Below are 25,276 nucleotides of genomic sequence, written 5' to 3' on the forward strand. Positions count from 1 at the left end.
ATAGAAACATAAAAAGTAGGTGCGAGTGTAGGCCACTCAGCCATTCAAGCCTGCGCTATCACATTCAATATAATCATGGCTGATCACGCAATCTCATTATCCCGTTCCTGATTTCTCTCCATACCCCTTGATCCCTTTAGCCACAAGGATCATGCCCAGCTCCCTCTTGACTATAGGTAATGAACTGGCCTCAACAGCTTCCTGTGGGAGAGAATTCCACATTTTCACAACTCTCTGTGTGAAGAAATTCTTCCTCATCTCAGCCCTGAATGGCTTACTCATTATTCTTAGGCTGTGACCTCTTGTTCTGAACTTCCCCAACATCAGGAATATTCTTCCCACACCTAGCCTGTCCAGTCCCATCAAGGTTTTATATGTTTCTATGACATGCCCCCCACGTCGTCATTCTTCTAAATTCCAGTGAGAACAAGCCCAGTCAATCCAGTCTTTCCTCATATGTCAGCCCTGCCATCCCGGGAATCAGTCTGGTGAACCTTCGTTGGACTCCCTCAACAGCAAGAATGTCCTTCCTCAGACTCAGAGACCAAAAGTGCACACGCAATGTAATCCCCAGTTACCAAAAGCTGACCACATTGAAGCTCAGTGGTGCGGTACCTCCAGGGAGAAGTTATCGCGGATCTGGTCTGAATGTTGAATTCTCGAGTGATTTAAACCCAACAAATATATTAGATACCTTGGTTGGTTACGCACAATTCTTAGGCTGTGACCTCTTGTTCTGAACTTCCCCAACATCAGGAATATTCTTCCCACATCTAGCCTGTCCTGTCCCATCAGGGTTTTTGTATGTTTCTATGAGATCCCCCCCACCCCTCCAATGAATATGATTGGTTCGGCCACATTTGGAGTACTGTGTACAGTTCTGGTCACCACATTACCAAAAGGATGTGGACGCTTTGGAAATGGTGCAGAGGAGGTTCACCAGGATGTTGCCTGGTATGGAGGGTGCTAGCTATGAAGCGAGGTTGAATAGATTAGGATTATTTACATTAGAAAGACAAAGATTGAGGGGGGACCTGATTGAGGTCTACAAAATCATGAGGGGTATAGACAGGGTTGATAGCAAGAAGCTTATTCCCCCAGAGTGAGGGACTCAATTACTCGGGGTCATGAGTTCAAAGTGAGAGGAGGAAAGTTTAAGGGAGATATGCATGGAAAGTTCTTTATGCAGAGGATGGTGGGTGCCTGGAACGCGTTGCCAGCGGAGGTGGTGGACGCAGACATGATAGTGTCTTTTCAGATGTATCTGGACAGGTACGTGGATGGGCGGGGAGCAAAGGGAAACAGGCTCTTAGAAAACAGATGACAGGCTTAGACAGAGGATCTCAATCGACGCAGGCTTTGAGGGCCGAAGTGCCTGTTTCTGTGCTGTAATTTTCTTTGTTCTTTGCTCTATACAGGGATTCCAGTGTAAGCATTATACCAGTGTTTGAGAACTGTATCAGGGTGTAAAATAGATACTGTATAGAATTTTCGAAGAAGAACCTAGGCCCGAAACGTCAGCCTTCCTGCTCCTCTGATGCTGCTTGGCCTGCTGTATTCATTCAGCTCCGCACCTTGTTATCTCAGATTCTCCAGCATCGGCAGTTCCTACTATCTCCTTATCACTGTATAGAAGCTGATTTATTTCTTTTAAACTTATAATAGATTGTTTTTAGATTAACGGGATTATACCTTGAATGTGTGTTTTCAATTTGTTTTATAAGTAGTTCATATACAGCGAAATAATCTATTTAACCATGCTCCCTTTGTAATAAATTTCTTTTCTGGTGTTGAAGTAAATACTACAACATTTCATGCTTATGTTTCAGTGAGAGACCACTTCTTAACATTGAAAAGAAAATGGAAATTTGGTCTAACAAGCCAGATTCCTGACTGGAAACTGACTTGTCTGGTGATTGTATCTACTGTGATCATAAGGTGGACTCTCTCCTCTCTCACATGGTAGTGCTAACAACTCGGGGTAAAGGTGAACAATGGTTAGTGGGTCAACTTCAGGAGACGGCTGATGTTCAGTACGTGTTACCACGAGGTAACTGAGGAAGTGGCAGCTCTAGGCTCAAATTAACTCAAGCACAGTTCCTGAAGGTGTGACTGAGCGAGTTGCCCTACTTCCCCGTTCTGGTGAGTGGGGGTAAGAAATCGCTCAACTGTTGGCTAACATGAGCTAAACCCTTTTCTTCAGTAGAGAAGAAAACGTGTCAGGATGCAGTGAGAACATGTGGCACCAATGCTGACTGTATAATGGCAATGGGACAGGTCACTTGTAGATGCAAAGGAGGCTTTCTCTCAACCACAGGGGAACCCACCTTTACCGATAAAGCGAAAGCACAGTGTAAAGGTAAAGGCTTTATTCTTCCTCAGCATGAGTCCCAGAAGCGTCGTGTTTTTCCTTTATTCCTTTGATCCGCCCGAAGCCCCGACATTGTGGGAGTGGGGAGGGAACGTGAACCCACAACTGCCTGACAGCGAAGGGGAGAGGGCTACTCTCAAAGCCACGGCAGGGACTCTGTCGGCTCTTTGAGGGCGTCCCAAATCAGCGCCTCAATATTAAATCGTTCTTTAATTTCTCTGCCTGTGCCTTGAACCGATGCGTATTTGTTTGACATCTGTTGTAGCCAATCTGTGTCTGTCTCACATCTGTGGAGCCAATACTGTGTGTCGCCATAAAGCAGGCCGCTTCTACTGTCAATGTCTCCAAGGATTTTCCTCAGCCACTGGGGGCACTCGAGTGACTTTGAGAGCCCCCTGCATCGGTAAGAATTCCACAAGGAGCGGTTGAAAATGCGCTGGGCCATGGCTCCATGGATCACACTCTTAAGCAATACTCTTGCTGCTGATGACCCACAACACTTCACGCTTTGGAACTGCTCCACCTCTTCTGAACCTGTCCCAGTCAGCACTGCACAAGGGCCGGCACAACACCATGGACAACATACTCAATGCGAAGCACTGAGCGCTAGCCACTGTCACTAGGGAAGGGAGCGGAGCAAGTTTAACATGGAATGATTGGGCCGTTGTATGCCGTTGATTGGAAGGAGAGCAGAACATTTTGTTTGTAAGGTAGGCAAACGGGAGCCTGGAGGGGCGGGGCAGGCCAGGCAGCATCTGGAGGAAAGGAGCATCAAATATCAGGCATTAGCCTTCTTCTGGTCCTGAAGAAGGGTTATACTCGAAATGTTAACTGCTCCTTTCCTCCAGATGCTGCCTGGCCTGCTGTGTTCTTCCATCCTCCTGTTTAGCTACCTTGGATTCCAGCATCTGCAGCTTTGTTTTTTGTCTCAAACCATTTTATCTATAAGCCCTCAATGGGAATGTGTCCTTGGTCTTTTAGTCTTGATTCCTATAATGGATGACAGGTCTGTGATTGTTTTCACCTGATTATTTTGAGGATCCTATTAGATTACTGTCATTAATAGTCACTTGGAAATGCACAACCTGAAGGTCGCTGTGAGAAAAGGGACAAGCTGTTGAAGGATTTGTCTTGCACTCTTCAGGGCAGGTATCAAGAATGCCTCATTCCAAAGGGAGAAACAATTTGCACTGCACGATGAAAGGGTTGGCAAGGAACCATGCTTGGTCAGGGATAATGCAGTGTGGAGCTGGATGAACACAGCAGGTCAGACTGCATCAGAGGATCAGGAAAGCTGACGTTTTGGGACGGGACCCTTCCTCAGAAGAAGGGTCTTTCTTTCTGAAGAAGAATCCCAACCCGAAACGTCAGCTTTCCTGCTCCTCTGATGCTGCCTGGCTGGCTGTGTTCCTCCAGCCCCACACTGTGTTATCTCTAACTTGATCAGGCTGGGAGGGTGAATAGTTGTTAATGGGGACTGTTAGTGACTAACAACAGGGAGTGTGTAATGGCAGACTGTGTGGTAACAAGGCCTGGTGTATGGGGTGGGGGCTGGGACAGGGGGGAGTTTAGACCCTAAAATTATTGAACTCAATATTGAGTGCTGTAGGGTCCCCAAGCGGAAAATGAGGTGTTGTTCCTCCAGCTTGCGCTGGGCTTCATTGGAACACTGTAGCAAGCAGTAGGCAGAGATGTTGTCTTGGGAACAAGGTAGTGTGTTAAAGTGGCAGGCAACAGGTAGTTCAGGGTCTTTTTTGCGAGCAGAATGTAGATGTTCTGCGAAGCGTTTGCCAAGTCTACGCTTCATTTCCCCAATGTCGAGGAGACCACATTGTGAGCAGCGAATGCAGTAGACTACTCTGGGAGATGCAGGTGAAGTGTTGCTTCAGAAATGGAAACAGAGATGTCGAGGAAGGGAAGGGGGGAGTCAAAGATAGACTGGGTGAAAGAGAGGGCAGGGTGGAAATTGGAGGCGATATTGATGAGGCTTTCCAATTCTTGACAAGAGAGGGAAGCAGCACCGATGATATCATCGATGTAACAGAGAAAGAGTTGTGGGTGGGGTTCGGAATAGGACTGGAACAAGGAATGTCCCACATACCCCACGAAGAGACGGGCATAACTCGGACCCATGCAGGTACCCATGGCAACCCGTCTTACCTGATGAAAATGAGAGGAGTCGAAAGAGAAGTTGTTGAGGGCGAGGACAAGCTCAGCCAAGCGGAGGACAGTGGTGGTGGCTGGGGATGGCTCAGGTCTTTGCTCCAGGAATAAGCGGAGACCCCTCAGACCCTCCTAGTGGGGAATGGATGTGTAAAGGGATTGCACATCCACGGGAAAGAGGAGGTGGCTGGGGCCAGTAAACTGGAAGCTTCGAAACCGGCGTAAGGTTTCGATATAGTCATACCACACAAAGACAGCAACATACTTGTAGAATGGAAACAGTAATTTGCTGGAAAATTTCAGCAGGTACGATGGCATCGGTGCAGAGAAATCAGAGTTACCCAGTTCTGAGGGAGGGTCACCAGACCCAAAATGATAACTCTAATTTCTCTCCAGAGATGTTGCAAGATTTTACTAACAATTTCTGCTTTGGTTTCCGATTTCAAACATCTGCAGTTCTTCTGTTTTTGTTTGTAGAAATATGAGTTTGAAAAGGCCAAATAAAAAAAAACCCTTTTTGGCCAGTCTTTGAAAAATATAAACATATATTTCATTGATGAGCATAACCTATTGGGAGTTTTTGATGATGAAATTGAATTGCTGGAGCCGAAGACTGATGGAAAATTGTCGAAGCAAGCTTTGTTCAAATGAAAACGAGGCTGTTTCAGAGGCTTTGGAAAGTGATCACAGTTTAGTTTCTTAGGGTTTGAGGTTGTCAAAATGGTACAATGTGTACAGCATATTAATGTGGAAATTTGAACCAAGAGTGGGAGAGATAAACTTTATTTAATGCAAGTTTGGGAGGCTTATTCATTCTGACTCCTTAGGCTTTTTGAACACGAACAAAGCCCAAAAGGGTCTTATTCAGCAATCATCAGCACAGATACTGTTACCTCGTGTGATTCATAGCGTCTCACAACAACTGCATTTCAAACCTGTCTGATCATTGCACTCGATTTGTTATCGCTTAGCACAAAATGGCCAGCTTCAGCATTTTCCTTTCACTTTGAGCCACCTTCCATTTCCAGGGTAATTTGAGGTAGCATGGAACATGTTTCAGATCCTAAGCTGACTGCCTTAGGTTGGTCAGTGAGCGGGCGCAATGCTGCAGTTAGATTATTTGACAAAATAATCTCAAGGATCCTTAGAGGGGGAGCTAATGGCCTAGTGGTATTGTTGCCCGTCTGTTAATCCAGAAATACAAGTAATGTTCTTGGACCTGGGTATCAATCCTGCCACGGCAGATGTATTCAATAAAAATCTGGAAATAAGAGTCTAACGATGACTGTGAATCAATCCTCAGGAGGAGGGGAGAAAGCTCACTCATGTCCCTTATGGAAGGAAATCTGCCATCCTTACCTGGTCTGGTCTACATGTGACTCCAGACCCACAGCAATGTGGTTGACTCTTAACTGCCCTCTGGGATGGCCAATGAGTCCTGTCCTCATCCTGTGAATGAATGAAAAGGGCAGGTGTCACCTCATGGCCACTTATTGATCCAACATTGGGAGATCCTACTTCAGAAAGGATTTCAAGGTAACCTATAACTCACTGAGTATTTATCAGATGTTCAGACATTGTAAGTCACATTGACAGTGCTCAAATTCTGAAATGGTTATTTTCAGGCAAACACCTTATTTTTCAATATCAAAAAAGGCAGAAGCACCTAATCTCTCTGGTTTTAATCTACTCCCCATTCTTCTTCTTCTTCTTCTTCTTCTTCTTCTTCTTCTTCTTCTTCTTCTTTTCTCTCTCCCTCTCTCTCTCTCTATCTATCTCTCTCTCGCTCAGCCTTGAGGACCCCATATCGATGTCTGGGTGGTCTGCTGTATCAGCAAATGAGCTGTATGAACTTTCAACCTTTTTTAGCTTGACTACTTTTCCGGAATAAGAACAAAATGAATTATGTGATAAATCAGGCTAAACTAAAGTTTCTGCTTCTTTCTCATGTAATTGCTTATCCTGTCTTAAAATTTTGTTAATCTTCCCCAAACAAATAGATATGCCATACCCAAAATTTTCTGAAACAGTCCTCTTAACTTGCTTTCCCCCCCACGGTGATTGAGAACGCCCTTGACCGCGTCTCCCGCATTTCCCGCGACACATCCCTCACACCCCGCCCCCGCCACAACCGCCCCAAGAGGATCCCCCTCGTTCTCACACACCACCCTACCAACCTCCGGATACAACGCATTATCCTCCGACACTTCCGCCATTTACAATCCGACCCCACCACCCAAGACATTTTTCCATCCCCACCCCTGTCTGCTTTCCGGAGAGACCACTCTCTCCGTGACTCCCTTGTTCGCTCCACACTGCCCTCCAACCCCACCACACCCGGCACCTTCCCCTGCAACCGCAGGAAATGCTACACTTGTCCCCACACCTCCTCCCTCACCCCCATCCCAGGCCCCAAGATGACATTCCACATTAAGCAGAGGTTCACCTGCACATCTGCCAATGTGGTATACTGCATCCACTGTACCCGGTGCGGCTTTCTCTACATTGGGGAAACCAAGCGGAGGCTTGGGGACCGCTTTGCAGAACACCTCCGCTCAGTTCGCAACAAACAACTGCACCTCCCAGTCGCAAACCATTTCCACTCCCCCTCCCATTCTCTTGATGACATGTCCATCATGGGCCTCCTGCACTGCCACAATGATGCCACCCGAAGGTTGCAGGAACAGCAACTCATATTCCGCCTGGGAACCCTGCAGCCATATGGTATCAATGTGGACTTCACCAGTTTCAAAATCTCCCCTTCCCCCACTGCATCCCTCAACCAGCCCAGCTCTTCCCCTCTACCCACTGCATCCCAAAACCAGTCCAACCTGTCTCTGCCTCCCTAACCGGTTCTTCCTCTCACCCATCCCTTCCTCCCACCCCAAGCCGCACCCCCAGCTACCTACTAACCTCATCCCACCTCCTTGACCTGTCCGTCTTCCCTGGACTGACCTATCCCCTCCCTACCTCCCCACCTACACCCTCTCCACCTATCTTCTTTACTCTCCATCTTCGGTCCGCCTCCCCCTCTCTCCCTATTTATTCCAGTTCCCTCCCCCCATCCCCCTCTCTGATGAAGGGTCTAGGCCCGAAACGTCAGCTTTTGTGCTCCTGAGATGCTGCTTGGCCTGCTGTGTTCATCCAGCCTCACATTTTATTATCTTGGAATCTCCAGCATCTGCAGTTCCCATTATCTCTTAACTTGCAAGGCCAGTTTTTCCAGGAATTAAGTGGGGGAAAAGATTCTTACCTCTCTGAAAACTTTCCTTGGTTTCTTTCCTTCCACATTCACTTGATGCGATGAAATTAACAAGTGGATCACAGTCCACATTAAACTGTTGGCCTCGTCTTTTGGTTAAAAAAAACATTCAATCCAGAAAGTGTCAAATTGGTTCAATATTTTCCCAATTTTTCACGCTATCGGAAATAGTGATGCGCAGAGTCAGTAGTAGCTACTCACAAGTGTAAATCGGCTTCCTTGCAAATGTACCTGATAATATCACTCACGTTGCTACTGCCTAGCCTGATGTTGCTAGATTCACTTATACATTGCTGACACTTTGAGCCTCCTTGCTCTTCAAGGTAATTTAGTAGAATGGGCACATTTCAGAACAGAAGGCTGATCAGTGAGTGGGCACAATGATGTAGTGGTAATGTCGCTGGATTTGTAAACCTATGTCTTGAGTTAGTGGCCTGGGGACATGAGTTTGAAGCTTCCTATCGCAGTTGGTGGGCCTTATGTTGAGATCAATGCATGTAAAATCTAAAGCTTGTCTCTGTAATGATGGCCTAATGGCTATCATCAGTTGTTGTGAAAAATGAAACCCATCTGGTTCACTCATAGTCTCTCAGGAAGGAATCATTGAATCCCCACAGTGTAGATGCAGGCCATTCAGCTCATCGAACCTCCCACCCCCAGCTATCCCCATAATGCTGCATTCATGGTCAATCTGCCTAGCCTGCGTATCTTTGGACTGTGGGAGGAAACCCATGCAGTCACAGGGAGAATGTGCAAACTCCACACAGACAGTCGCCCAAGGATGGGATTGAACCCGGATCTCTCCCACTGTGAGGCAGCAGTGCTAACCGCTGAGCTACAATGCCACTCCAAGTTTGCCATCCTTGTGTGATATGGTGTATTTGGATTTCAGATTCACAGCGATGTGTTGATTCTTAATTGCCCTCTGAGCCAGCTGCCATAATCCTGCCAGTTCAAAGGTCAACCTTACCAACAATGCCTTTCTTTACCACCATTCAGAGTTCATCCTCTCCTTCTTTGTCCCGTGAATGTTGTCTGTTTACAGTTTTCTGGTCTGTTCCCATTAGCCTCTGTATTTATTTTGGTTCACTTCACCGGTTTGGTATGTCACTGGCCAGGCCAATTGTCCAGAGGGTAGTTAAGAGTCAACCACCTTTAGTATAAAAAATGTAAGGATGACATTTTTCCTCCTTAATGAGTGCGAGCGAACCAGATGGAGTTTTTTTCTGACAATTGGCTCATCATTATCATTAGACACTTAATTCCAGATTTATGATTTTAACCGTCTACCCACGGCAGGATTCAAACCCAGGTCCCCAGATTAACGCTCCAGTGATAACATCACTAGGCCAGCGCCTCCCTGTGAAGTTTGCTGAATGTTTAAGATCTGAGAGACCTAGAGCTGCCTTAGGAGGTGTGGGAACTACCTGGGTGAGTCAGGCTCACTTTGGCCGCTGTTCCTTGAAGCTAATTTCCTTCACACTGCATGGCCAAAGGGTCGTCCACTTCCATTACACAGGGGCAACCTTTCCTTACTGAAGGAAAAAACTCACGTCATTCGCCTCAAGTTTGTTCAGCCATTTTCTTGTTCCTTACAGATAAAGATGAGTGCCAAGATACGGTGGCAGTTTGTCGTCACAATGCCAGCTGTACCAACACAGTGGGAGGCTTCCACTGCACCTGCAATGAAGGCTTTGCCTCTCTCATTGAACTATCTAATGGAACAATTGACTGCCAAAGTAAAGTCTTAATGCCCCCTTGTCTTATCTTCTCGTTTACCTCCTTGAGTACGTTTGTCTGTTGCCATCTGTGCATGTGTCGCTGAGCCGGATGATGTGCTGTATTTCTGAAAAAGAATTACCAGATTTTTTCAGCCAGATAATGGTCACATGGACTTATTGACAAACATATCCACCATCAAACTCAGGGGAGTTTAGAAGGCAGCCCATTGCTTAGAACTATAGATTTGTGCAGTGCGGAAACAAACCATTCGATCCAACTTGTCCATGCTAAACAGATATTCCAACTGAATCTAGTCCCATTTACCAGCGTTTGGCCCATATCGCTCTAAAACCTTCCAATACACGCACCCATCCAGATGCCTTTTAAATGTTGTAATTGTACCAGCCTCCCCTGGCAGCTCATTCCATACACACACCACCCTCTGTGTGAAAAAGTTGCCCCTTAGGTCACTTTTCAATCTTTCCTCCCTCTCACCTTAAACCTATGCGCCTTCAAACCTAGTTTTGGACTTCCCTACCCTGGGGAAAAGACCTCAACTATTCTCTCCATACAGGCCCCCTCATGATTTTATAAACCTCACTAAGGGTCACCCCACACCCTCTGATGATCCAGGGAAAATAATCCCACCCTATTTCGCCTCTCCCTGTACCTCAAACCCTCCAACCCTGGCAACATCCTAGTAAACCTTTTCTGAACCCTTTCAATTTTTCTCACCATCTTCCCTTTATCGAAAACCTTGCTGGATTTTCTGCATCAATTGTCTCTTAAACTTCTAAAGGGGCTCGGCTAAACAAGAGCAAAATGCTGCAGATCTTGGAAAGCTGAAGCAAACACAGAAACTCCTGTGGGGAGAGAAATAGAGTTGACATTTCTAGTGTGGTGTGATTTTTCTTCAGGAGTTTCGGACGTTTTGTTTTACTGACATGATGATTGTTAAAGTAATTCCAGTCAACCAGACTGGTTCAGAGTTTAAGCAAGTGAAACTGTTCCATATTCTACTTAAACAGAGCCAATTCCAATGGTGAGAAACTGAAAATTACTTTCTGTTTTGTTTTAATTCCTTGCATTGCTAAAGAGAAGTGACGTTCCCACTGAAACTTTGCATCTTGCAGCCATCAGGATAATTGTAAGCATGATAAAAATCTTGCACACTTACACTGATTAGAAAATACATATATTCATCTGCAGAGAGTTATCGTGTTCTGAAAGAAAATCAACACGTATGTGGGCATATTTTATAATGAAATGGGAGGAACATGAGAACATAAGAGCCAGGAGCAGGGGTGGGCAATCTGCTCCCTCAAGCCTGCTCCACCATTCAATACGATCGTGGCTGATCCTTTCATGAACTCAGCTCCACTTACCCACCCGCTCACCGTAACCCTTAATTCCTTTACTGTTCAAAAATCTATCCATCTTCTCCTTAAAAACATTCAACCAGGTTGCCTCAACTGCTTCACTAGGCAGGGAATTCCACAGATTCACAACCCTTTGGATGAAGATTTTCGTCCTCAGCTCAGTCCTAAACCTGCTCCCCCCCTTATTTTGAGGCGATGCCTCCTCGTTCTGGTTTCATCCTCCAGTGGGAACAACCTCTGTGCTCCTATCTCATCTATTCCCTTCATAATTTTATACTCTTCTATAAAATTGCCCCTTATTCTTCTAAATTCCAATGAGTATAATCCCAGCCTACTCAATATCTCCTCATAAGCCAACCTTCTCAACTCTAGAATCAACCTAATGACCCTCCTCTGTACACCCCCAACACCACCTCCCACCTAAAGTGCCAGTAAGGAATACCTCACTAATACATTTTCTGTGCAAATACCTTGACTAATTAGCCAAACAATAGGTGGCTTTTTCTGTCATGCACTACATAAATGGTTGGTTCTCTTTGGGATTTGGCATTCTTGTGATTCTGTCCTGATCAATGCAAGATGAATAAAGCTTCAGCATGTTTTTTTTTCATTCTTGCAATACTCATAGTGTACCACCAGCTGGCTGTCTTTAGTCTCTCCCAATCCATTGTCTTCTGCCTTTTCTTCATTTCCCATCCCATTCCTGATTTGACTCCACTTAGCCATTCTGTTAGTCCCCTATTTCTTCCTCAAGTGTGGAGTCTCACTAGTTTCGGAGGCGACTTCACATTCTCTGAGGTCCCAGATGCACCATCACCCTCTCCTCACTGGGATCCACTGATGCTTTGAGGGATAATGCAAAAAAGAAAGGTCTTCAGTGATGGGAATCAGCCATCTAATAAAGTTGTAAATATTGCCACTGCCTCCCTTTCCCAGTTTATAATTTCTAAGCTCCAAACAGGACTTGCACAGTGAGAGCAAGTGATAGATTTTTCTCTCTCGATAATCCAGGAGAATTTTCCATTCTCATTTAAATCCCCATCTAAGCCATGCTCTTGCTTATATTTCACACAATGAGGGACGCAGCCAGCATTTTACCCACCAAAGTGAAGGATTAGCTCCCTCTGTCCCTTGTTTTTTGTTTTATTCTTCACACTAACATGTCTCTGACATTCAGTAATGCCTTTTGAAAACCCTTTAACTCAATGCTACAATCTTAATCAGTCCAAGGCATCCTTCCATAGCAACAAAGTGCTTAGACAGAGTGAGGCATACAACTGCACAGGAGGTACACAAAACAAGGCCAACAGAATAGACACCTCTAACTTCAAATAATGCTGATCTTGCTTCGTGCACCTCCTGTGCAGCTGTAACCCTGTATTCCTCGTTCTGACTGAACACCTTATGATCTGTATGTCCTTGTCTGGTATGATCTGCTCGCAAAATGAAACTTTTCACTGTACTTAGGTACAAGTCAAACTAAGTATGAATCTCATGGGCCTTAGATCCGGGTAAAAATTTTCATGAACTTTATTAGCCTGAGACAATTCCAGCTTGAAATTAAAAAGACAATTTAAAGTCTAACCCTTTCCAAAACAATGACCTTGGTAACAATGTGTTGTGACTTAAAGCCTAACAATATGTCCACCTTTAGCAGATCTCCCCTCGTCATTGTTTACTGGTGATAATATTTAGTGTCTTCTTCCAAATAAGACCACACAGTCTCGCAAAAAAGACACCCAAGCTTGTTATCAAGCAGAGTTCACTTTGTGTAAATATGAACGCCCACCCCATTTTACTATTATTGGAAGAGACCTTCACAAAACATAACAATTCTACAATCCTGATATTTTTATCAACAGGCATTTGGTTGAACATTCCATGTTAAAAACATCACCTCTGAAAATGTAGCAGCCCTTCAGTGCTTCACTGGCAGTGTCAGCATTTTGGAATTCATTTCGTGTTGAGTTGTTAGCTTGATTTCAAATTGATCACCTTATTTTCTTTTCGCAGACCTGAAAACCCTTCAGCCAAGATCTTCATCTCTTAAGGTAAGCTACAGAAGATGCACATTCAATGGGTTACTACCTGCAGGCCCACTGTTGACTTGGCCTGTGATTGCATTGTTGGTGGCAGGGTCTGATCCAATCTCTTCTTTCAGTTTTCTTCTAATGTCCACCTACATTGCCCGGAGTCCCAGCAAATAACGGTTCTCAGACAGCAGGTTGCTCGGCATTGGATGCTGCCCGTTTCTTGCTGTACTGATATCAGGATTATGGGCAGCCAGACAGGACAATAGACAAAGCTGAAACAAAACTGAAATTGCTGGGTGAACTTTGCAAGGTCTGAGAGCAGCTGCGGAGCGAAAACGCAGTTAATGTTTCAGGCTCAGTGACCCTTCTTCAGAACACAAAACTTGACTTTTGTCCTCAATCACTGGCCACAACACACAATTAATTGATTGGGGATATTGGCTGATGTAGTGAATTGAAAGTTGCAGCATGCGTTTTGTTTACTGACGGCTTCCATACGCACATGTACCAGCAGAGGGAGTCTGCCTGGAGATAAATAAGGGACTAATGTTTTTTTGAAAAACCCTTTAACGCAATGCTACAATGGTGGGCTACACTTTTGATCACTTCAGAGCCCACCTCCATGTCAACATGAATCTCATGGCCTGCTATCCAGGTTAAATTCTGCGGTTCTAATGCTAAATGTCTTTAGATGTATATAGAATTGCTTCGGCACCCTGAATGTCACAGATAACTGCAGAATGTGACTCTTGACTGAATAATCCCTTTCCAGGAAGAGACGGCTGAGATCCATGAACCCTAACTTCTCCCATTCTTGTCTCTCCCCGTTGCCCATGGATACCAGAGTGTCTGTGGGTTTCCTCCGGGTGCTCTGGTTTCCTCCCACAGTCCAAAGATGTACAGTTTAGGATGGATTGGCTATGGGAAGTTGCCCCATAGCATCCAGGGATATGCAAGTTGGGGTGGGTTGATCATGCTAAATGACACCATAGTGTCCAGGATGTGCAGGCTAGGTGAGTTATAGGGGGATGGGTCTGGGTGGGATGCTCCGAGGATCAGTGTGGACTTGTTGGGCCGAAGAGCACTGTAGGGATTCTATGAGGTTCTCCCCAACTTGATTAGGTGGATTGGCCATGCTGAATTGCTCCATAGTGTTCAGGGGAAGTGCATTTTTGGTGAATTAGCGATGGGGCATGCAGGTTTACAGGGATAGGTGGGCTGGGTGAGATTCTGTTTGGACAGTCAATGTGAACTCAATGGGCCGAATAGCCTGCTTCCCTACTGTAGGGTTTCTACGAATGTAGCATCTTCCTCAATTGCTGTTTCTCCTCCTGTGCCCACAGGATATCTGTGTGTTCGTCAGGAATTATGTCGACAGCCTTAACAAGATGCAGAGCCACAGATCAAAAGAATTCCACTTGCTGATCTCCAACTTCCTCAAGGTGATGGAGAGATACACTCTTACACTTGCCAACGATTTAGATCACGAAGAGATGAAGAACTTCTCAAGTGATGAGTTCGGTAATGTCATGTCATTGTCACTTGTTCCAGGCTCTCTACCAATTCATTTCTGTTACCTTGTCTTCGAACTATCATTTAGATATTCAATGATACACTTGGAAGGCATGTAGACAGCAATAATTTCTTAAGAACATTCTTTCTCCAAGCTAACTACCCCCCACCCCAACCATCTCCCAAAGCCATCTCGGTTTTGCTTATGGGATCTTGCTGTGTGAAAATTGAATGCACCGTTGGCCTACAACCACAGATTTGGATGTAGGCATCACTGGCTAAGTCAGCATTTATTGTCCACCTGTGACGGGATTGGAACTGAATGGTTTGTAGACGGCAGTTCAGAGTCATCCACATGGCTGTTGGCCTGGAGTCACATGGGGGCCAAACTGGGTAAACTCAGCAGATTAAGGGCTTGTTTCCACACTGTAGGGATTCTATTCTGTTCTATTCCATTCTATTTCCGTCTACATTGACATTTGTGTTTACGATAATTGAAATTGGTTGCACGGCCACCATTATTCTAGTTTTCATTCCAGATCTTTAAAAATTTAGATCTGCCATGGCAGGATTTGAGCCCATACTCCAGGACATTACTTCAGGGCTCAGGGTTACTACTCTAGTGACAAGATTATACAACAATCACTGCCCAACTGCTCCAGAAAAGTATTTCATCACAAGTTAAAGTAAGACACTCTCTCACCCAAATCTATGTCCGTGTTAAATGCACACAAACACTCTGTCCCCATTGAGAAGTCCCAAAGACTCATACTCCCCTGAGAGAAGAAATTCCTCCTCATATCAGTCTTCAGTTGGCACTTTGTTTGCCTAGAGGACCACTTCATGAAAATGAGAAACATTTTTGGGTAAGGGTAAAAGTCATTGTGATTAGTGGACTCATGCCTGAAACTGGGTTAGACCATAGAACAATACAGCGCAGAACAGGCCCTTCGGCCCTCGATGTTGTGCCAACCTGTGAATTAATCTAAGTCCATCCCCCTACACTGTCTCATCATCATCCATATGCTTATCTAAGGACTGTTTAAATGCCCCCAATGTGACAGAGTTCACTACATTGGCAGGCAGGGCATTCCATGCCCTTACCACTGAGCAGGGGTGGGGACCAGGTTCAGTAGCATATTGCCTTCCTGTTGATGTTTTTGTGCTGATCTTTCCTATTCTGCTGTGTCTCTCAGATATCAGCATGCAAGCAATCCGGAACAATACAATCCCGAAGGCCGGAAGAGCAAAGCTATCCGTCGCTAATGCCAGCATGGACATTAGCTGGAACAGTGTGACAGGGAAGGAAAAATTTGGTGAGTCCTGGTGCTTGATCATCGCTCCATTTCCTGTGGAATTGCTATTCAACTTGCCGGCAGCAGAATTAGCATTTATTGGGGGCCATTCGGCTGCGTATTCAGCTATCTCACAGAGCATCGAGCACTGAAACAATGAATTAAATTTTATTGCATGCAGCAACCAAAATAAGACCCCTCAAGTGAGCAAGTTAAGCCTCACAACCCAACTTGCTTATTACCCTATAATGATGTGGAAATGCCAGGTTACAGTCCACCAGGTTTATCTGAAATCACAAACTTTCATAGCACTGTCCCATCATTACCTGATTTCAAATAAACGTGTTAGGCTATAACCTGGTGTCTTGTGACTTCTGACTTTGTCCAATTAATGGTGGAACTTAGCTCCAACCTAAACCAACAGCATCTCTCTCTGACATCCAGGGTTCAATCCTTGAGCAATGTTCTCTGCTGGATTCTAACACTGTTTTTATTGATCCTTCAGGTCTAAGGGGTGACATTATTGATGATCTTTTAGATTCTTTCATCTATAATATCGCTTACTCCCCTGGAACCATCATTCTGCAGCTTGGTTTCCTATCAAGAGTAGCTTCTCTGTTCCATGTTCCATTTGGCATTGGCTATCTGTTTGAAGTTAATTAACTCCTTAAATTCTTCTGCAGGCTACACATTTATCCTTATGACATAAAGCAACAAGTTATTAAGCAGACATAAAAAACAGCTTTGTCCATGTACGTGGAATACCCTCTTTTCCCAGAAATGGCTAATCACTTTCAAATCCTGTATAAGTTCATCTCCGTTCTTTAATAGCTTATTCTGGGCAGAGTTAATGCTGCTTCTTTCTGTGAGTTTATCATTCAAGCTCTTAAAAGTTACAAAGTTTACACTGTCACATTTTGAATTCTTGTTGGTTTCAGGGCACAATCCAGGAGGGCTGAGAGAGCTAATCCAAGCATAATGCTCACAGCTTGACTCCCACTTGGAGTATCATTCATACCGAGTCACCTTCCTTTCATGTCTGATGTTTCCTTCCACCCAGATGTTGCTGCCGCTGCCCTTATTTCATACAAAAAGCTGGACTCTGTTATGGAACACAACCTGTTGGATAGCAACAAGAAATTCGAGTTGATCTCCAAAGTTGTCACTACAGCAGTAACCAATAAAGACAAGGATAACCTCGAAGATCCAGTCATCCTCACCTTTGAGAACAAGAAGGTTTGTTTAGTTTTGTTCCAAAGTTCCGACATTGTTTAAGCTGCACCAGAATGCTGCAAAGCTTTGTGCCTCCAGGAAGGAACTGAGTCCTCTCTGACTGGATCGTGTAGAGTTTTGATAGATAATGCCTGGCCTGTACACCCTTCAGGAGTGACTACAACTGATTGAGGAGGACCTTTACAGTATAATGCTTGTCTCAGGGGCTTGCTGTCCAGAAGACTACAAAGCTAGTTAATAGGTTCTGTAAGGAACAGGGACAGGACTAGGCTATTAGGCCCCTTGAGCCTGGTCCTCCATTCCATTCAGATCATTGGCTGCTCTCCCATTTCTCACATCCACTTTCTCACCCTTTTCTTGTAACCCATGATTCTGAGACTATTGGTGAGATCAGAAACCAGGCGTATCTCCACTTGATGCAGCAAGTTTACTGACATTCTCAGTCTTGCTCCTCTCCTCCTGTATGCAGTGTCACACGTAATTTATATTTAAGGGGTCAGACAATTAATATCCAGCAATAACCTTAACAAAGACGGTATCCAAAATTAACAATGTGCTTGTTTTAACAAACTGCTGAGGGATGTGGGTTTGGGAAGTGAGTGCATGACCATGGGATGATGGATGGTGATACCTCTGATCTTAATTTTGCACCATTTTGATGGAGTGCTGATGGCCCTGTCAATATGGCAATACCTGTATTCACATGAGCAGCTTCTCTCATCTCTCTGTGTCTTTCCTGCTGCTGTTATTAATTTACCCTTGAACAAGACTGTAGATGACACTTAAAACTCAACATGATAGCACTGGAGAGGGTGCGGAGGAGATTTACCAGGATAGCGCCCGGACTGGAGAGTTTTAGTTATGAAGAGAGATTGGACAGACTGGGAATGTTTTCTTTAGAGCAGAGGAGATTCAGAGGCGATATGATTCAGATGTTTAAAGTTATGAGGGGAATAAATAGGGTAGACAGGATGAACCTTGGTAGTGGTATCAGCGACCAGGGGCATGGGTTTAAGGTAAAGGGCAGGAGGTTTGGACGGGAGGTGAGGACATCTTTTTCATCCAGAGGGTAGTGGGAATCTGGAACTCAGTGACTTTAATGACCGTAGAGACAGAAACCCTTATAACATTGAAGAAGTACTTAGATGTGCCCTTGCTTTGTCAAGGCACATAATGCTATGGGTCGAGTGCTAGATAATGGGATTAGAGCAATGAGGTGGTTGTCCTTGACCAGGGCAAACTCCAAGGTCTGTTTCTATGCTGTAGACCTCTATGACTCAAAAACATTAGGTCACAGGATTCTGAGAATGCATGAATTAGAATGGAAGGAAGAGTCTTAAGTTGAAGAAGTAGGGTCTTGCTGACGTAAGGCAAGTTTGAGGACCCAGAGGATATTCCAAAGAGCCCAACCAATGGATTACTTTTGAAGGGTGTTCAATATAGTAGCGGGGCAGGCAATTCATACACACAACAAGTTCCCTTTCTCATAACAGTCAGTTGAGGGAGTGATAATGTTGAGACCACCACATTGAAGCCTATCACCCTTCAAAATGTTTCGAGGGCAGATGAAGCCTTCTTTTGCACAGGGAAGCAATTCCTTTCGAAATGCAGAAGTCCCTCTGCATCGCACACTGCACACTTGAGGTGAGGGAGTGGGAGTTGAACCCACAGTCTTGAGGAGCTGTGGACAAGAGCTTTACCATTAGGCCTCAGTGGGTAAGGTTCTGGGAGGTGTCTGTTGAGTTTGACACGGTGGGAACATCAAGGGATGGAGGCTGACATGTTTGGGAATAAATGTTTCTCCACGATGGCTCTTCCTATATTGATGGGAAACTTGTTTGGGGGTGGGGGTGGTATGGCAGAGGAGTGGTGGATGGAAGTGAGGAAGTGGGCCCGTCCCAATGGGCCTAAGCTAACCGACAGGCAAACTGGGAGGCAAAGGTACGGATTTTCCCGATTGGATGTCACCCTGAATCTTTGCTCTTTCCCCAGCACAAGAATGGGAAGGTGATGTGCGTCTACTGGGACAGTTCAGAGGCTGCCTGGTCTGACCACGGATGCAAATTGAAGAATTCCACCTCAATGGTCACCGTTTGCAGCTGTTCACATCTGTCAAGTTTCGCTGTGCTCATGGCCTTGCACAAAATCAAGGTATGTTCTCGGATTGGGGGGGTGGTGCAGAACAGACGTCTTTGAGGGGGCGGGGGTGCAGGCAGGTTAGTGGGCCCAACCAATCAAGGATCTGACAATGAGCTGCCTCCAAGTCACAACTGCTGTTGCTCCACTTGAAATGACCCATGGCTCCAAAAGCCTATCTTCGGGACAAAAGGTCAATACCCATCAGAGAGTTTCAAAGAATAGTCTCATTGTCTCATGTGGGATTTGGCAAGTCTCTCGCAAGCTTGCTACCTGTCCCTAATTGCCCTTGCTTGTTCAGCTATTTTAGAATCCCTATGACGCAGGGAGAGGCCATTCAGCCCATCAAGTCATCACTAGCCCTCCGAAGGGCATGCCACCCAGACCAAGCCCCCTACCCTATCCCTGCATTTCCCATGGTTAACTCACAGGTGCCTGGACACTTAGGAGTAATTTAGCATGGTTAAGCCACCCTAACCTACACATCTTTGGGCTGTGGGAAGAAACCGGAGCACCCTGAGGAAACCCACACAGACACGGGGATAATGTGCAAACTCCACACAGTCACCTGAGGCTGGAATCAAACCCGGGTCCCTGGCGCTGTGAGGCTGCAGTGCTAACCACCGAGCCACTGTGTCATTTTGGAGGCCCCATAGATGTCAGCCGAGCTGCTGCTGGTCTAGATTCACATATAGGCCTGAACAAGTAATGATGACACATTTCCATCTGTAAATAAGAGGTTGACAAGTATCATAGTTACTGAGGGTAGCCTCAATGCTGGATTAATGTTTCCCACTCTTTCTCCACCAGCGGTGGAGGGATTTAATTAACACATCCCCAGGAGATTAGGCTGAGCTTCGGATTGCTATCTTGCCATCTGCCATTGGCTGCAGTACCTCACATTTCCATAATCAAAACAGAACTCTGCCAAACAGAAAGAAAGCAAAAGACACACAGCAAGCCTGGTAGCATCTGTGGAAAGTGAAACCAAGTTGACTTTTTGAGTCTTATTCAGAGCTCCAGTGGGCACAGTTCAGTTCACAACTCCTGTTCTGAAGACTCGAGGTGCTTAACTCTGTTTCTGTGTCCACAGGTGCTGCCAGACCTGCTGAGTCTCTCCAGCATTCTCTGTGCCTGCCCTGGCATCTCCCTCAGCCTTAAAGCAAAGAATGGCATTATCTGGTCATCTCTCTGCAGGATGCTCCTCAAAAGAAGATAGAGTCATGAAGTAGCACAGCACAGAAACAGGCCTTTTGGACCAATTTGTCCATGCTGACAAGATATCCCACATTAATCTAGCCCCATTTGCCCCCATTTGGCCCATATCCCTCTCAACCCTTCCTCTTCATGTACCCATCCAGATGGTTTTAAATGTACCTGTACCAGCCTCCACCACTTCCTCATGCAGTTCAGTCCATACACAACACCACCCTCTGTGTGAAAAAATTGCCTCTTAGGCTTCTTTTAAATTCTTTCCCTCTCACCTTTAACCTATGCCCCTCTAGTTTTGGACTCCCCCACCCTAGGGAAAAGACTTTGGCTATTCACCCTATCCATGCCCCTCATGATTTCATAAACCTCGAGAATGTCAGTCCTCAGCCTCTGCCACTCCAGGGAGAATAGCCATTGTCAGGTTTAGTTGTGAATCAGTTTGATGATCTGTCCTTTCCCCTTTTCTCCTCCTCAGCATAGTGATGCTATCATCCTAAACATTATCACCATGGTGGGCATCATTTTATCGCTTGTGTGCCTCTTCATTTCGATTGTCACATTCATTCTGTGCCACTCCATCAAGAGTGTAAGGACCACTATTCACACCCACCTCTGTGTGAGCCTATTCTTGGCAGAGTTGCTGTTCCTCATTGGGATATCTCGGACTGAACACAAGGTAAGAGATTGTGAATGCTCATCATTTCTAATTTTCCGAAGGGCAGTAAGAAATAGGCCACTCAACCCAATCAGCCCAAACTAGATTATCAATAACTTTTTCATTTTGTACATTCATGATTGAGGTAAGTAACTGAATGTTAATATCTCCAAGTTTGCAAACGACACAAAGTTTGTGACCTTGAGGAGCGTGCAGACGTGCATCAGTATGATATGGACAAACTGAGGACTGGGAAAATGTATGGCAGTTGAGGTAAAGCGTGAATAAATGGGAGATTATCCACTTTGTGATGAGCAAACGCAGGAAGGTAGATTGCTATCAGTGAAAACACCGGTACAAAAGCAAAATTGCTGGTAAAGCTCAGCAGGTCTGGCAACATCTGTAGAGGAGAAAACAGAGTTAATGTTTCAGGTCCAGTGACCCTTCCTCAGAACTGATGGTGACTGGGAAAATGTTGGTTTATATGCAGAAAATGGGGGCGGGGGGGTTAGTGGTTGGGGGGTAAACAATAGGATAGAGCCCAAAGAGAGAGAAAGACAGTTGGACAGATAAAGGGGTTGCCAATGATCAGGCTGAGAGGGTGAATAGTTGTTAATGGGGACTGTTAGTGACTAACAACAGGGGGTGTGTAATGGCAGGCTGTGTGGTAACAAGGCCTGGTGCGTGGGGTCGGGGCCTGGGATATGGGAGAGTTTAGGCCCTAAAATTATTAAGCTCAATATTGAGCCAGGAGGGCTGTAGGGCCTCCAAGTGGAAGATGACGTGTTGTTCCTCCAGCTTGCGCTGGGCTTCACTGGAACACCGCAGTAAGCCAGAAACAGAGATGTTGGCCAGGGAACAAGGTAGTGCATTAAAGTGGCAGGCAACAGGTAGTTCAGGGTCTTTTTTTGCGAGCTGAACATAGATGTTCTGCGAAGTGCTCACCAAGGCTACACTCGTTTCCACAGTGTAGAGGTGACCACATTGTGAGCAGCAATTGCAGCAGACTGGATTCTGGGAAGTGCAGGTGAAGTGTTGCTTCACCTGGAAGGTATGTTTGTGCCCTTGGATACTGGGGAGGGAGGAGGTAAATGGGCAGGTGTTGCACCTTCCTTGGTTATGGGGAAGGTGCCATAAGGCTGTGGGGACGTGGATGGACCAGGGTGTCCCAGAGAGAATGGTCCCTGCAGAAGGTGGACAAAGGAGGGGAGGTGAAAATGTGTCTGGTGGTGGCATCATGCTGGAGGTGTCTGATGATCTGGGTGTGGGTGCTGGTGGGATGGGAGGTGAGGATAGGGGGAACCCTATAACTGTTGCAGGAGGTAAGAGAGGGGGTGAGGGCAGAAGTGCGGGAGATGAGTTGGACCTGGTTGGGGGCAACGGTGCTACAGTTGAATAAGAAGGTGGGCATTTTGGAGGCTACCTAGTCGAAGTTGATCTCATCTGAACATATACGACAGAGACTGAGAGAATGGAATAGAACCTTTACAGTAAGTGGGGTGTGAGGATGGTTTACCAGGCTGATTCCTGGGATGGCAGGACTGACATATGAAGGGAGACTGGATCGGTTAACATTATATTCACTAGAGTTTAGAGGAATGAAGGGGGAAGTTTCATAGAAACTTATAAAATTCTAACAGGACTAGACAGGGTAAACACAGGAAGGGTGTTCGCCATGCCTGAGGAGACCAGATTCAGGAGTCACAGTCTATGGACATGGAGTAGGCCATTTAGGACTGAAATGAGGAGAAATGTCTTCACCCAGAGAGTAGGGAGTCTGTGGGATTCCCTTTTGCGAAAAGCAACTGAGACCAAAACATTGAATATTTTCAAGAAGGAGTTAGATATAGCTCTTGGTGCTCAAGGGGTCAAAGGGTAGGGGGGAGAAAGTGGGAACAGGGGACTGAGTTGGATGATCAGCCACGATCATAGTGAATGCTGCGAGGGGCCGGATAGCCTAATGCTGCACCTGTTTTCTATGTTTCGCATATTTATTCTACATGAGTCCAAAGTATATTCAGCAAGAATAAAAATAAAAAGATTTTTTAACAAATACGCAGGGCTGCAGAATTATAAAATCCTTCCAGTGTGGAAGTAGGCCATTCGGATCTACCCAACGCTCTGAAGAGCTTCCCACCAGGACCCATGCCCCCTACTCTATGACCTCACATTCAGCACAGCCAGTCCACCCTAATGTGTACACGTTTGGACTGTGGGAGGAACTGGAGCACCCGGAAGAAACCCACGCAGACACAGGGAGAATGTGTCAACTCCATGCAGACAGTCATCCCGAGGGTGGAATCAAACCCTGGTCCCCGGTGCTGTGAGGCAGCAGTGTGAACCACTGAGCCATTCTGTGGAAGTATAGTTTTGATTTCCTTACTTGGGAGGGGCACACCTGCCTTGGAATGAGTACAACAGAAGTTCACTAAACGCGTTCCTGTCAGGAATGTATCACAAGGATTGAGGAGGTTGGAGCTATATTCCCTGGAGTGCAGCAAAACAAAAAGCTGATCTCATTGAAACATATGAAACTCCTAAATGACCTAACCAGGTAGATGCTAAGGAAAACATCTCCCCTGGAGGGAGAAGCTAGATCAAAGGGTGATAATTTCAGAGTAAGGGGGTCATGCATTTTGAATTGAGATGAGGAGAAATTTCTTCCTTTAAAGTAATAAACCTTTGGAACACTCTACCCCAGATATATGTTCAACTTCTGGGTACATTCAAGAACAACGTAATTTAGATACGAAAGCAGTGAAGGGATTCAGGAGCAGTGCAGGAAATTGTGTGTTGACGTAGAAATATTTGCCATATTGAATAATCAAGATTGAAGGGCAGGATGGCCAACTCCTGATCCCATTTCTGACCTTTGCCCCTGAACTCGTCGCTGACTTTTCTTTCATTCTCTTGTTCAGTCTAATCCATTTCACCTCAACCATACCCTCATATATCCAGCACAGGCTGATATGATCAGGAACCCTGTCTGGATTATTCCTTATCCAGGGAATAGGAGCAGAAACCCTGACCAAGGCATCCCTCCACACTATGTCCTTACAGATTGGAAACCTCTTGACATGCTGGATGGGTTCTCTTCTTGTAGCATCATAGAGTCATGGAGTCCAACAGCATGGAAACAGACCCGATCCGTCCATGGCCAACATTATCCAAAACTTAACTAGTCCCACCTGCCTGCTCCTGACCCATATCCCTCCATCCTTTCCTATTCATGTACTTATTCAAATGTCCATTAAATGTTGTAATTGTATTCGCATCCAACACTCCCTAAGGAAGTTCATTCCACATGCGTACCACCCTCTGTGTAAAAAGTTTTCCCCACATGGCTTTTTTAAATCTCTCTCCCCTCGCTTTAAAAATGTGCCTCCTGGGTCTTGAAATCCCCCAATCCTGGGGATAAGACACTTACCATTGACCTTACCTATATCCCGCATGTTTTATAAACCTCCGTAAGGTCGCCTCTCAACCTCCTCCACTCCAGTGAAAAAGTCCCAGCCTATCCAGCCTCTCCTTATAACTCAAATCCTCCATGAGTGGCAACATCCTGGCAAATCTTCTCTGAACCCTCTCCAGCTTAATAATATCCTTCCCTCTCAACTAGGCAACCAGAACTGCAGTATTCCAGAAGAGGCCTCACCAACATCATGTACAACCTCAACATAACGCCCCAACTCCTATTCTCAAAGGCTTGAGCAATAAAGGCAAGCATGCTAAACGCCTTCTTAACCATCCTGCCTATATGTGATGCAAACTTCAAAGGATTATGTACCTGCATTCCTAGATCTTTCTATTCTACAACACTACCTAATGCCCTACCATTAATTAAATAAATACCAAAATGCAAAACCTCACATTTATCCAGGTTGAACCCCATCTGCCATTCTTGTTGGCTTCTGTTTGCTCTGTCCTTTGAACCGTCCAACCCAACACCCCTCCGTGTGCCTACAACTTACTCACGAGATTAACGAGCCTCTGTGACCCTTGCAGACTGTTTGCGCTGTCATTGCTGGACTCCTGCATTACCTGTTCCTGGCCTGTTTCTCTTGGATGCTCTTGGAAGGTGTCCAACTCTACATCATGGTGGTGAAGGTATTCAACGCAAACAGCATGCGCCTAAAGTACATGTGCCTGTTCGGCTATGGCTTTCCCCTGCTGGTGGTCGCTATCTCGGCCATTATGTATTCTAAAGGATACGGGACAGATGAGTAGTAAGTATGAGCTTTGCTCCGACTGAGAAACACTTTGAGTTCTCTGTGTCGGAACTTTACAGTTGAATTTGCTCTTG

At 45.5% G+C, this 25,276-nt stretch overlaps 1 protein-coding gene across 2 annotated transcripts in view; it reads left to right on the forward strand.

The window, feature by feature from the left end:
• The window catches only part of LOC125447580 (adhesion G protein-coupled receptor E5-like), an 82,966-nt gene that overhangs the window by 46,215 nt on the left and 11,475 nt on the right, over positions 1-25,276 (forward strand). The window contains exons 6-15 of one of the 2 annotated variants that reach the window (XM_059639920.1): positions 2,207-2,359; positions 2,637-2,774; positions 9,395-9,535; positions 12,911-12,948; positions 14,274-14,451; positions 15,639-15,758; positions 16,798-16,973; positions 18,963-19,121; positions 20,794-20,994; positions 24,979-25,199. In XM_059639920.1, the coding sequence (XP_059495903.1) occupies positions 2,207-2,359; positions 2,637-2,774; positions 9,395-9,535; positions 12,911-12,948; positions 14,274-14,451; positions 15,639-15,758; positions 16,798-16,973; positions 18,963-19,121; positions 20,794-20,994; positions 24,979-25,199 (1,525 nt within the window). The remainder of the gene's footprint in view (positions 1-2,206; positions 2,360-2,636; positions 2,775-9,394; positions 9,536-12,910; positions 12,949-14,273; positions 14,452-15,638; positions 15,759-16,797; positions 16,974-18,962; positions 19,122-20,793; positions 20,995-24,978; positions 25,200-25,276) is intronic. The other variant, XM_059639919.1, reaches the window with a different exon arrangement.

The sequence above is a fragment of the Stegostoma tigrinum genome, chromosome 35 (genome assembly GCF_030684315.1).
Source record: "Stegostoma tigrinum isolate sSteTig4 chromosome 35, sSteTig4.hap1, whole genome shotgun sequence".
Lineage (NCBI taxonomy): Eukaryota > Metazoa > Chordata > Chondrichthyes > Orectolobiformes > Stegostomatidae > Stegostoma > Stegostoma tigrinum.